General features: G+C 40.7%; 1 protein-coding gene across 2 annotated transcripts; it reads right to left on the bottom strand.

The window, feature by feature from the left end:
- Window positions 1–25: 25 nt before the first annotated feature.
- On the bottom strand, window positions 26–12,265 carry fam118b (family with sequence similarity 118 member B). 2 transcript variants are annotated; one of them, XM_038694068.1, is made up of 8 exons: window positions 12,241–12,265; window positions 10,219–10,308; window positions 9,754–10,006; window positions 5,196–5,423; window positions 4,297–4,425; window positions 3,420–3,717; window positions 1,041–1,106; window positions 26–743 (listed from the first exon to the last, which is right to left on the bottom strand). In XM_038694068.1, the coding sequence occupies exons 2-8, from the start codon at window positions 10,299–10,301 to the stop codon at window positions 730–732; spliced, it is 1,071 nt and encodes a 356-aa protein (XP_038549996.1). In that variant the 5' UTR covers window positions 10,302–10,308; window positions 12,241–12,265; the 3' UTR covers window positions 26–729. The 2 variants fall into 2 exon arrangements, with proteins under 2 accessions (XP_038549996.1, XP_038549995.1); XM_038694067.1 differs by lacking the exon at window positions 12,241–12,265 and adding an exon at window positions 10,901–11,476.
- Between the last annotated feature and the right edge of the window lie 410 nt (window positions 12,266–12,675).

Here is a 12,675-nt window from a genome sequence, read left to right as displayed (position 1 = left end):
AGACATGCAAACATGACAGGACAAATGTGATACCAAAAGCTTTATTTTGAAAATAGTACTTATAAATACTATGTCAGAAAACACAGGCAAGTATTAAAAATACAAAACAAAAAGCCTTACAAAGAACATTTTCAGCACAGGAGTGGCAAAGTGGTGGCTACTGGCTGGGAGCCTCTCTGCTATGAAAACATACTCTTCCGAATTCTCGAACATTATCATCAACAATGTGTTTGCAAACCAAGTAACCATCCATGAGATAATCATTCTACTCATCCCCCACCCTAGTAGTGTGCAAATCAAGTTTTCCTGGTTTCAGGGTTGAACATGACAGATACAATCATTACATATCAACACAAGTCTGTTTTCAGTTAAGAGTATGTGATGTGCGTTACAGTTTGCAGGTAGGTCAAGCCGATGCAGTTTTGTGTAACTGCATTATTGTAAGTCCAAAACAATGACTCAAAGCAGCACAGTCAACATCTGTCAGCTGGTTCTGATCAATCATTTCTGTTGAGTTGAAGTGAGAACATACCATTCCATCATCTGCATATTGAACACTTCTCAAATGTGGAGCAACATTTAAATACAGTACAGTGGGATTGTGAGGTTGGGTATTTGGCGTTGACAGTTCAAAATTCTCCTTTCCCTTTTAAACAAGAACTACTAATGGAAAATGATTGACACCTGTAAAATACATCTTTCAGGTCTCCCATGGCGACCGTGTGCCTGTCAAGAATGATAGTCTGGGGCAAAAAGAGAAGGAAGGGACTTAAGTGGACAGTTGAGAAACAAAGGGCGTCAACTGAAATGTTGCCACTGACTGCCACGCATGCAATACTGCAAAGTCAGTTTGTATCTTATCTGTAAAGGTATACCAGCAGGTCTTTTGATACCGAAGAAAATAACGGACTTGAATTTTCTATCTACCAGCATGCAGTAAGAAAACAAAGAGTGTTGGACAGTGCTTTATTGTATTATTCTGGAAATGTCTCTTGCAAGTGGCCACTGCCTGAAGTCAAAGAGAAGCATTCAGTCCTAACCTTGAAGGAGGCTTTTCTGTGTATTAAAGCCGTTCTGCGCTTCCTCCCCAGTTTGTGTGGGAGAACCTGCAGGTAAAGATAAAAAAAGACATCTGTAAAATGCAGGCAACTCACAGTCTGAAGAATTCTGGCGTTCCAAGAGAAATCTGCAGCATTTAATTTGATCTTAGTCTCTGCTTCCAGACCAGTTTTAATGCTGCAACTCTGGCTCAACCTGTGCTGTAACGTAATATCCACTACACTGAAGCATGTCCTACTTTTCTTAGCTCCTTTTCTGGAATACACTAAAAGGTCAGACACTATTTTATGAATAGAATAAACAGATTAATTTTCCATTTGACTAACCTAAAGTACTCGATGAACAAACTAAATTCCACAAGTAGAATGAAGATACTTAAGTTGCCAAACACAACAGTTAACATTATAAAAATGCATTGCTGAGTGTTTAATTAGTTAATAAGTATTGTATCAGTAAGTACTGTTAAATGACATCAAACTATCTCAAACCTCCCTGCTTTGTGTGACAGCAGAAGCAAGCAAGTATGGAGTGTCACAGTGTCAAACTTTTAAAAGAGTACCCCAGCAATTTAGTGTTGCACTTCCTTTAAGTTGGGGGATCATAGGAGGCTGATTAAAGAAAGTCTCAACTCAACAGCATCTTTATTTAGACCCTGGCTACGGTCGAAAAGTCAAAATAATTTGCTTTCCTAACTACTTTTTCCTGAACACGATGAAAAATGTCACAAGATTAAGGAAAGATGAGAAGGTTAATTCATAAGAACTCAGGAAAAGACAACCGTGGTGCTCAGCAAATCGGACTGCACTTACTCTAAGCTTTTAAAAAAAACAAACTTAATATAACACGTGGGAGACCAAAGTACAGTGACAAACTTGCGCAAGAACCACACCTCTTAAGAGAGGATGATTTCAATGTAGGCGATTACACAAGGTACATTTAACCATCAATTAGGTTACTCTTGGAAGTAACAACAAAATAGATGGCTGTTAAAAATAATAACAAATACTATTGAAATGTTGAAATTAATATTTATAAGGCAATATACAGGTAAAGAAAGTTGATCCATTTAAATAATAATTTAATAAAAATAAGGAAATGAGCAAGGGGCTATAGTAAATTATATTCAGACAAATATATAGAGTTTCCTGGTATGGGCGCTATGACATGTTTTATACATTTGTTAAGTAGAGAATCCCTCCATTCCACATTTATGTGTAAAGTATTTTGTCATGAAGATGATATTGTTAACTAGAAATTCAATTTGCTTGTTTTTCAAGTTTCCTCTGGATGGATCTGACTGAGAAGAAATCTCTATTTATGGTTTCGGCGCTCAGCTAATCATACGAGGATATCCATACGTTTTGGTCGTGTCACAAGCATAAAACAGGTGCTCTGTTGTTACTACATTTACGTGGGTCAGCTGTGGTGAAACTACAAGGCTGTGTCACTTGAAATGTTGCTGCCGGAAGAAATTTGTGGGACAGCATTATCTCCTTTCCTTCCGTAAAGGATGGTCCGGTGTACCCTTTTCCAAAGGAAGCAAGAAAGGAAGCATTGAGGCACCTTTCCCTAGCTTTTAGAGAAATCGACCAGCTCTTGTCATGGCTGCCTCTAAAAAACTTACTGGTTATTTCACTCAGTTAGGATCTTTCCTAAGCAGAAAAGACTATTCGACTGCAACCCCTGTCTCCTGTCCCACCTACTTTTTTCACACATCACACCTCTAGTTTGAAATGCAGGCTTTCTGTTAAAAAATGTCTCAAGCCCAAGCTGCGATAACCCTGTTTTCCTCAAACTGTGGAAAGCTCCTTCTAAGCCACATATACAGCCAGTGCTTGAAGTGTAAAATAATAGGAGCCGGTACATCCCATTAGCATGTTGGCGTTTGTATCGGCTGGTCAACCTTTTTTTAAATGTCCTGCCCCATCCAGGTTGTGAACAGTTGGTTCACGAAAAGTGACCTTTCTGCATGCAGCTGAATGAAAGGCACCCGAGCTTATCCCTACTCTGTCTCCGCCTACTGAGATTAGCAGACAGCCGAGAAAGGGAACAGGTGAGCGTCACATAGTGCCCAAAGAACCTGATATGGAGGTACACCAAAGAGTAAAATGCAGAAGTGCCAGTACTGCCTACCGGTGATTACCAACTCACTTCAAGCACTGCATCCAGCCACACAGCTATTTTTGCGAGCTCTAGAGTACTAATTTTGATGAGTATACTGAACTTCATGTGTAAAAATTGCGGCGTGCCCCTTTAATACAGATTGACCTTACTACAAATGTACATAATCACAAGGCAAAAAATTATGTGCTGAAAGAAGTCCTCTACTACAAACTGTGACTGACTTTCATCCTTCTTACCCCAGCAAGTGGTAGACACGTCACGGTTGCAGATCTCATTGGCCAGCCTCTCGAAGTACTCAGGCAGGTCAGCATACTCGTCTCCATAGGAGATGACCTTGATGCCCTTGTCTAGCATGTTGTCCCGCAGCTTCTTGAACTCACCCACGTCCTCGCGGCGCACAAGCATGAAGTGTTCCAGGTCCGACTTGTGTTTGACTGCTTCCAAGAACAGAGCCTGGAAGGTTGTGTCGTCTACTGTGCGCCCACAGCCCAGAAACACAAAGGATTTTGTCTCATAAAGCTTCTGGATCTCACGCTGTTGAAAGCAACAGTAATATATTATTACACTTACACAAACGCCACCATTTCAATTGCTTCAAAGTGCAGGGACGGAGGCAAATATGGTACTACAACCTGCATCTTATAATACCACAACATTTACACTTAAAAGGACCAGTGTGTAAGAGTTAGTGGCATTTAACAGTAAGGTTAAAGACTGCAACCATCTTATTACCACTCGCCTCACCTCACCCTTCCAAGCATGTAGGGGAAACTACGGTGACCACGAAACTCATGAAAAATGCAAAAGGCCCTCTAGAGCCAGTGTTTTGTTTGTCTGTTCTGGGCTACTGTAGAAACATAGCATTGCAACATGGCAGACTCACTCCCTCTGTAGATATAAAGGGCTCGTTCTAAGGTAACGAAAACACAATGATTCTTATTTTCAGGTGATTATATACTGATGAACACATGAATATTATATTCCATTTCTGCCAATATATCCCCCTAAATCTTACAAACAATGGTCCTTTGTGACATTTAGAAGAGAGTCTTGTGCAAAATAATGTCCTTTATCAGAAACATAACCATTACAGTGGACAATTTCAGGACTCACCATAACCTCTGTGTTCCTCAGTACATTCTGGTAGCCAGCAGGGTGCAGTACGATACCACTGGGGTTGGTGTAAACACCGTGGATATGCAGAACACTTAGCCTCCGTTTCTCCTGAGCCCACTCCAACACCTAGACCCACACACGCATACATAAACACATAACACAAACTTAACAGTCCACTGCACCCAATCCTGTTCTAACTGGGCAGGGAGTAACAGCAGTGAGAGGATATTAGCCCTGATGGAGGTAAGGCATAAATACCAGGACTGAGAGGCAAAGCGACGCGTCTCTCACAAAGGTCTTGACTGATTCTTGCGAATTTGTGTTCTATTTAACAGGTAATCAAACTAACTTTAAATGAACTAGCAAATAAATGACATGACTGAACAAGTGACATTTGGCTGAGAAACTGGTCAGAAGTGAAACATGCCTCGGTTGACTGGGAAAACACGAGTTTCTCCTTCAGCGAAGTCTTAAACCAAAAGCAAATATTGTTCAATCTATAAAATTCGACAGCAGCCGAGTAATGGCTAGACCTTCAAACTTCCTCCACCTGTCAGAGACAAAAGGCTCTTTCAGGTCAAAGCATTATCAATTTCCCCCGAAACTGGCCAATGAGAACTTCCCTGAAAAGCAGTCTCTTAAGTGTAGCTGAGTTCACCCAAATGCTCAGAGGACAAGTACTATTCAGGCAGATTTTTGTTTAGGTGGATTTGTTATTTGAGATAAAATCCTCTTTGAAATGTAACTTGAATTTTAAAAACTCCTACAATCTGAGCCTGGGCCTAACATCACGTACTTGCTTTAGTGACCTTTGCACTCATCTGAAAAAGTCGACTAGATGTGTTTGCGGCAAGAAATATCAATAAATGCCATAACATGATCCAAGCGCTGTTTACCTTCTTCTCATCTGTAAGGTCCAAAGACTCCATCTTGGTGCCCTGGTGAGCTGCATAGATCTCCAACAGGTTGTCAAAGTTAGTAGTGAGGACCAGTGCGCCACTCTCCATTAAATGAAGCACCGAGCGCAGTAGATGTTTCCCTGCATGCTCCATCTTGCACTCCAAATCGTCAAACACCTCGTATAGACAGTCCTTGAAGAATGTAGAGCGCACATTACCTGTTCTCTGTAAAAAAAAAAATAAATAACAAAGTTTTGGGTAAAAGAACTGCACGATATTTGTGCATTGTTATAAGTGTACATGTAATGATCCAGTTGACATACTTTTTTGTAGTTCTTAATTGTCAGATTTTAAGCTTAAATTTCAATGGACAAGGATAAGATTGGGTTATATTACTGCAGAAAATATCTCAATAAAGAGTTTCCCAGTACGCTTTTGTGTTTCGCCAAATTTACTGTGTCTACCTACTCGATGATCAATCCTCAGCTAAGCACAGTTAAAACGGCCCTGATTGTATGATCAAAGCTGGAAAGGGAAATGCAGCAAAAAACCAGCAGCACTGCAATCCAGTGTGCAAAGAGGAAGCAAAACTCAAAATAAAATAAATCAATAATAATGATCATTGGAGCGCTGATCCTGAGGCTGAAAAGTGTCTCATTTAAGTTCTGAAGTGGTGAAGCTGTTATGTAAGACACTGTTATGTAAGAGAGATTTGCTACCTCAGTAGAAAAAGAAAATGTGCGGACAGTCCCCAAATCAGCTTCGATTAGTGAAGTCCTAACACAAGAATGGCCAAATTGTTGTTGTCAAACTAATTCTGCACTTTAAAATATAGATAGGAATGTACAATGCTGGCAACATCTACTGAAGTAGCTTTAGGGGGAACCTTTCATGGTAAAGCATTCAAATACCAGTAAGCCATTGTTATATTACCGCAGCTGTGATGTCAAGTACACTTTCACAAATCCACAACAAGCAGCCCTTTAAATAGGATTGAAGTCTTGCGTGCACAGTTTTACTTATCAAACCATGTGACCTGACCATGTGTGCATCAAGTGTCTTAAAATAAATGTGTGCATTTGAGCCCCGGTTGAGTGATAGTTTTGTTTGTTTGTTTGTTTGTTTTTTTAAATCTTAGGAGCAAGGGTGGAATCACAGAATAATTCCCACCACAACAATGGGCATCCAAGTGACCCAACTTCTTCTCAGACTTCAGCAGTATGCACCAGTTTTCAAAGTATCTGCGCAAGGGAAACTTTGTCCTATATCAAACACTCCATTACTCTCTCTGATCCTGTCCACAGCTCTTCCAGTAGCAACTCACACACCACCTGAGTCTGGTAAGAGATTATGGGCTGTGACTGCACTGTCTATCTCACCCTTACCTGGCAGAGAGTTAGAGGGCAGGCAGCTAAGAATAGCAATGGATAGTGCAGAGATGCAGTGACCAAGGTGATCCTAGCACAGGGAAATGCTCTGCTTTCTTCCACAGATCACAGCGGGAGTCCTTTCCACAGGAAGAAGCTCATTATCCACATCTAGTCTATCACCCATTCTAATCACTGTGTCCTCTTTGGACTGTCGGGACTTGCGTAATAATCAAGTGAAGTGCAAGTAAACAAGTCTGGTTTCAAAATATTCAAAATTTTCATGACTATATATTAGTCAACGTTTTAAGCCTGCTCTGGGCTGCTTTACTGTGGACATGCATACAGTTAGCACAAAACAGAAATGCAGATGCTAACAGATGCTGACCTTTCACAGGTCTGTTGCTCCTGGAAAATGCCTATAACACAGTGATACAAAGACCAAATCTGATCTTTTTCCACAGACTGTTATGGTTAGTGTCACAATGTCTGTCCTAGTGGAAATATACCAAACCGTTTCCGTAGAGGGCTTCATAATTTAAACTAATCCATCCATCCATCGTCAACCGCTTACCCTGTGTACAGGGTCACAGGGGGGCTGGAGCCAATCCCAGCTGACATCAGGTGAAAGGTGGGGCACACTCTGGACAGGTCGCCAATCCATTGCAGGGCCACACATACTCACACTCACACCTAAGGACAATATTAGGGTCACCAATCAACCTAGTCCGCATGTCTTTGGACGGTGGGAGGAAATCGGAGAGAACCCACGCAGACACGGGGAGAACATGCAAACTCCACAGTGCTACAGTGCTATCCACTAGGCCACCGTGCTGCCCCATTTAAACTAATCTCAGATTATAATCAAAATGACACATGTCAACAGATGATCAAATGTTTCCCCCACTGACCCTGTGGAAAACATTCAACAGTCAGCAAAGTAATGTCATTAGCCCTGCAAGGACAAAGGTTGACTTACAACAAAAACATTCTCCTTGAGTTTTAATTTAGATTACCCTCATTACCTGCTGCTGTGTGGCTGCACACCACCATAATCCATCTGATACCTAATTCCGTGAAAAGTGGGTTAAATCTCGCAGCCTAATAATACTGGAATTAGCTGCACTAAAGGCAGGTTTCTCGCCCTCATATGGTTCAGTTTTCTTGTTAATTTTGATACTCTTCTGTGTAACTATGATTCACACATGAAGAAACTCCATCTTTTGGCTCTGATGTAATAACCCAGCTCAGGTCTAGTGCTAACATATGTGCACTGTTCATTAAATGTAACTAGGGAAAATATTTGCAGTTGGGTTTTGTGAATGGGATCACTACATGCCATGTCCTCTACTTATTGTATGCTTGCTGTTTGGGTGGCGCTTTAATTCTGTCTGAATGGAAAATCTGGGCTGGGGGGCTACTGGTTCACATTATTCTATGCTTGTTTTTTTTCCTCAGCATGCTAGAGCCTGCTGGCTCTGTAGCCAACGGCAGGGGGCTGGTGTCTGCACGACTGTGGATTGAAATAAACACCATGGATGAAGCCATAAAAGCGCTGTTTGTTCCCTTTGTGACAACAGGCTGAGGGCTGAAACAAAGCACGTTTTATCAATGTCAAAGGTGCGATGAGACATGACTAACACAGGAGGCAAACGGTATTAAGGCTCCCATCTGCCAGCCCTGCTCCAGACCAGACCGTTCCAATAGGAAGAGAACTAAGTTATACGGAAATCCAAAATTGCAATTCATTTGTAATTATCCAACTGGTTTCGAGCAGCAGGGTGCTGTAACAAGGGAGAATATGTGTTTCTGCACTCAAAATGTACAATTTTCTTTAAAATATTTGTATTTTTGGGCCTGTGACTGCTGATCAGGGACAGTGATGCCCAGTGTCAAGGATCTAGCTGTGTTTGTATGGTCAGGTGGCAGGACGTTTCTGGTAGTTCTGGTAGGCTTGATTGGTTCATTCAGTTTAGGTGGTATTAAGCTGTGAAGTGACTATGACAAAATATTGTGCTGTTTATATTAATATTATTTAAGAAGGGACAATGAGCACTTGGGTCCATCATGTAAATGTGTCAGAATTTAGATATACAGAAACATTTTCATCTGCAGGTTGATGGAATATGTATGTATGTATGTATCTATCTATCTATATGCTATGCCCAGACTGTGACAGCATAGATTGCTGTCAGCATTGTCTTTAAATCCAATGTGACTCATTTTAAGTGTACAAGCACAATGATTTTATCAGAACTGGAGTTAAAGTAATGTATTTTCTATTTCACACCCTCACCAGCGAGTTTCCCAAAAGCTTTCTTTTTAACCATGTTGGTCTCTGTTGATGCAACTTTAGGGAGAAAGTGAGACTGCTTGGTGTGCTACAATGGATCTCCTTTTTAATACAAATATGCATGAATTCTAAGGATGAGAATGCATAGAGGTATGAACTGAAATAACCATTTAATATGATCAATCATGCAGCCTTACAGCCCTTATTTCCGCACTACAAGGCGCAGGTTCAGTTTCTCGTATTAAACCAGGAGTCTCATTTGTATTTTTGTATTTTCATTTCTCTTTGGGAAATTTACAGTTTTCAGCTAAATTTTGATGCACAAAGTGAACCCCAGACTTAATAATAGGAACATTTAAAAGTTGCCACTGCTTCACTTAACATAGGACTAGGAAGTTCTTTCCAGGGCAGGCTGCTGTTTGCTGATGCAAGTATAACAGAATCAGTAGTAAGATTACCCAAACTTTCTGCAATATTCCCCAGTATCATTTTTTAAGAAATAAAACACTAATCTGCTTCAGGTCACCTGCCTTCATCAGGGTGTTTTTTAAGGGAGCCCTGAAGCACTGGTGTTTTTTGAAACACCACTAAATGAGAAACAGAAAACACAGCCTGCTTCTTGCATGTGTGATTGATTATGCATCACCTGAGTAAAAAAGTTTGTCTGTATTAAACAAACTTCATTTAGAAGAAAAAGTCCCACAAACGAGCCTTGTGTCATTAGCTATTGGTCTTTTAATGAGATAAGGCTAAGATGTCGTATCTCAAGCCATGAAAGTGGAAACAAAATGTCCCTGGCTGAGGAAAGGACAGCGTGCTGGCAGTCTGTCTGCCATGTGTTTGTATATGTGCGACTGGGTGGTGGAGAAAGGAAAAGGCAAGGAAAAAGACTTACCGGGGAAAGTTTCTGAATGAGGTCATGGGCCACATGCACCAAATTCTTATCTTCCTGCATGTGCTTCTGGAAACGCCGACTCTCCTCCTCCTCTAGAAGGTCAAAGTCATTGGCTGCATCAAGCAAGGCCTGGATGAGGCCTTTCCAGGAGCGGAGTGCAGGGACCTGAGGGGCCACGGCAGAGCTTACCCCCGTGCCAATCACAAGGACAAGCTCAGGGGCTCGCTTAGTCTTCAGGCTGGGCAGCAGTTTCCTTTGTGGCAGGCAGAGATTCAGTGATTGTGGAACCAAAGATGATTCCGACAGCATGAAGGTGAAACAAACATTTTTCAAGCACTGACATGCTGCAACAAACTAAAACCTACATTTACTTGGAACTGGCAAAGACTTGGCCCTGTTGATTAAATGGATGCATGAGTCATGGGCAGTGTGTGCAGGTGGTTCCAAAGCAGCCCCTGAGCTTACCTGGGCTTTTTTGCATTTGAGTCTGCATCCTGAGAATCAGCTGCAGGTCGTTTCTCGGTTTTCACTGCAGCAACAGAGGCCATTCAGCTCCTGCAACACAAATATGGTCAACCACAAGCTAACTCTGATCACTACTTAAACAAGCTAACAATAAACAACACAACAATGATGGATACTAATGGCTGTCACGTGCGTACTGGCAGTCATTTGTTAAGTTTCCCTCTGGTACCCTGTCATATAGGAAAATATAGCTGACAAATAAATAAATCCCAGCCGGGTCCGTGTGTCAGGGATTTCTCATTTTGGACACAGGTAATAATTAATGTCTTTCCGCCTGGCAACACTACTTGCCTGGTGACATATGCTACAGTAGGGTTATTGTTCCGGGAAACTGTAACAAACAAAGTGACATTAGCTAGTTCTTGTTAAAGAGCTGGTGTTTGCCTATTGTTTTTAATTAACTCTAACAATTAGCTAAGTCAGTTCCCCGCCGGTTCAACAGCAAGCCATGCGCAGTTAGTTAACGATTAGTATTTAATGTAACTTACAGTTGGGGTTAACCCAGTCCACCTTTTATAACGTTATCAACTACAACATTACAAGTAACATTTCACACAGTTAGATACAACGTTAACTAACGCTAACTACTTAATAAGCTAACGTATAGAAACCCATGACTTACCTCGATGGTAAGTTAATGCTCAGTGTTTATTTGTGTTCAAGTACAAATCCTTTTGAGTCGAAGTCCGGTAAAGTCGATTCTGTATTAACGTGAGCCACGTTAAATAACTTGGAAATCGACTTAGGTCGGAGCTTTTAGCTTTTTGATAGTGGTAACGATAATGCTAACCTGGTGATAACTAACGTTAAGGTACTTTATCACCGACTAATGTCAACTAACAACCGGCGTTAGGCTAACGTTAGTTTTTTTTTTTTTTTTCTTTGAGCTAACTCAAGTTAGCTAACGTTAACGTTATCTTCGATGTTTTTAAAAGCACGAATCTGCCTCTCTTTTAACGTTAGTCACTTGTCATTAGGACAACACTTAACTAAAAAGCTTAATTAAAGCGGTATATATCTGTTATTAACCAATCTTGCGTAAAATTATATCGGTTAATTTCCACAGAGTACCGTTGTACTGCAGTAAAGCTCTCGACTCTACCGGCTAATATTCTATAACGTTACATTGCCCGTCTATGTTTAAGTTTAGCGGAGCTGTTTAAGTCACCGCCTGTGGTGATGTGCGCCCGGTCTTATGATGCCTTCAGGTGCTGTAAGAATAACTAACAATAGCCTTCTTTGTCCAGCGTGGGAAGTTTGTCTTGCAGCATAGCAAAAACAGACACATCAAAGCAGACCTATCCATCAATAAAAATTAATAAAAAACACATCAGTTAGATACTGGAACAGTGCACATCAGAGTGCACTCACAGAAAAGGTCGTGATTTTCATGCATGATCTATGTCAAGATCAAGCATGCTTCCGGACTGTAGACCCCTTGACATTCTGATGGTAAAAATGATGTAATATTTTGTATTTTTATATGCATATACTTATATACATATCCTACACAGCATCACAAAATGTAGCATTAACACAAAACAACAAATCACGGCGGTAATTGAGATTTACAAAAAGCTCTTGAAATCAGCAGTCTGTGTGACGTCAAAAACCAGGAAGAGGCTAGCTACAGATTTCTAAACTGTTGTTTACACCAATAGCTGTTAAAACCGGTTATAACACTGCACCAGTGTTACAATAATGCACAAGTGTAGCATTATTCAGAAAACTGTGGAATCATATGTATCATATATGTAACATTAATATCATTCAGAAATAATCAGAAATCAGACAATCTGTCTTTGTGTTTAGGGCCTCATGATTAGACAATATCATTTATACATATGTAACAAAAATAAATTGAATCTGAACTTTCAGCAAGGCCTGTCAAACTCATTTAATATATTAACTTAACGGCCAGAGTTTCCTATAATTGAGAAAAATACATTTTACACAGTTTACCTTTCCCCAGATGGCCATACAAACACATGGTTGCCCCCCAAAAGCTATGCTAAACAGGAACACGTCAGCATAGACTGCTTTGGTAAAACTACTACTAGTCTGCCATCTTCTGTTTCAAATGAAAACTGCATTTTTGAAGTATTCCGGACATAAGCCACAGCCCCCCATGACAAAACTTTAAATCGTTCAGTGTTTTTTTCTGCTGTAAACCAGCTTTTATGTTTTGTCAGGTGCAACTAAAACGCTAATGCTTTTGTGTCAATTTGATGGTAAAGAACATGTGACATCTCAAACTCAAGGCAACATACCACTTTGAACCTGAACCAGTGTGCGGGTGGTTTCTCTCTGTACGGCTAGCAGAATTAGACCATAACAATTCCAGGGGACAAAATATTTATGGAGCCCACAACTGAGACTACTGTAACTGAGTGCTGA

Source organism: Micropterus salmoides, unplaced genomic scaffold, assembly GCF_014851395.1.
Source record: "Micropterus salmoides isolate LMB-PRFRI ecotype aquatic unplaced genomic scaffold, ASM1485139v1 Ms_hic_scaffold_3, whole genome shotgun sequence".
NCBI classification, from domain to species: domain Eukaryota; kingdom Metazoa; phylum Chordata; class Actinopteri; order Centrarchiformes; family Centrarchidae; genus Micropterus; species Micropterus salmoides.
This window is presented reverse-complemented; position numbering and strand designations above follow the sequence as displayed.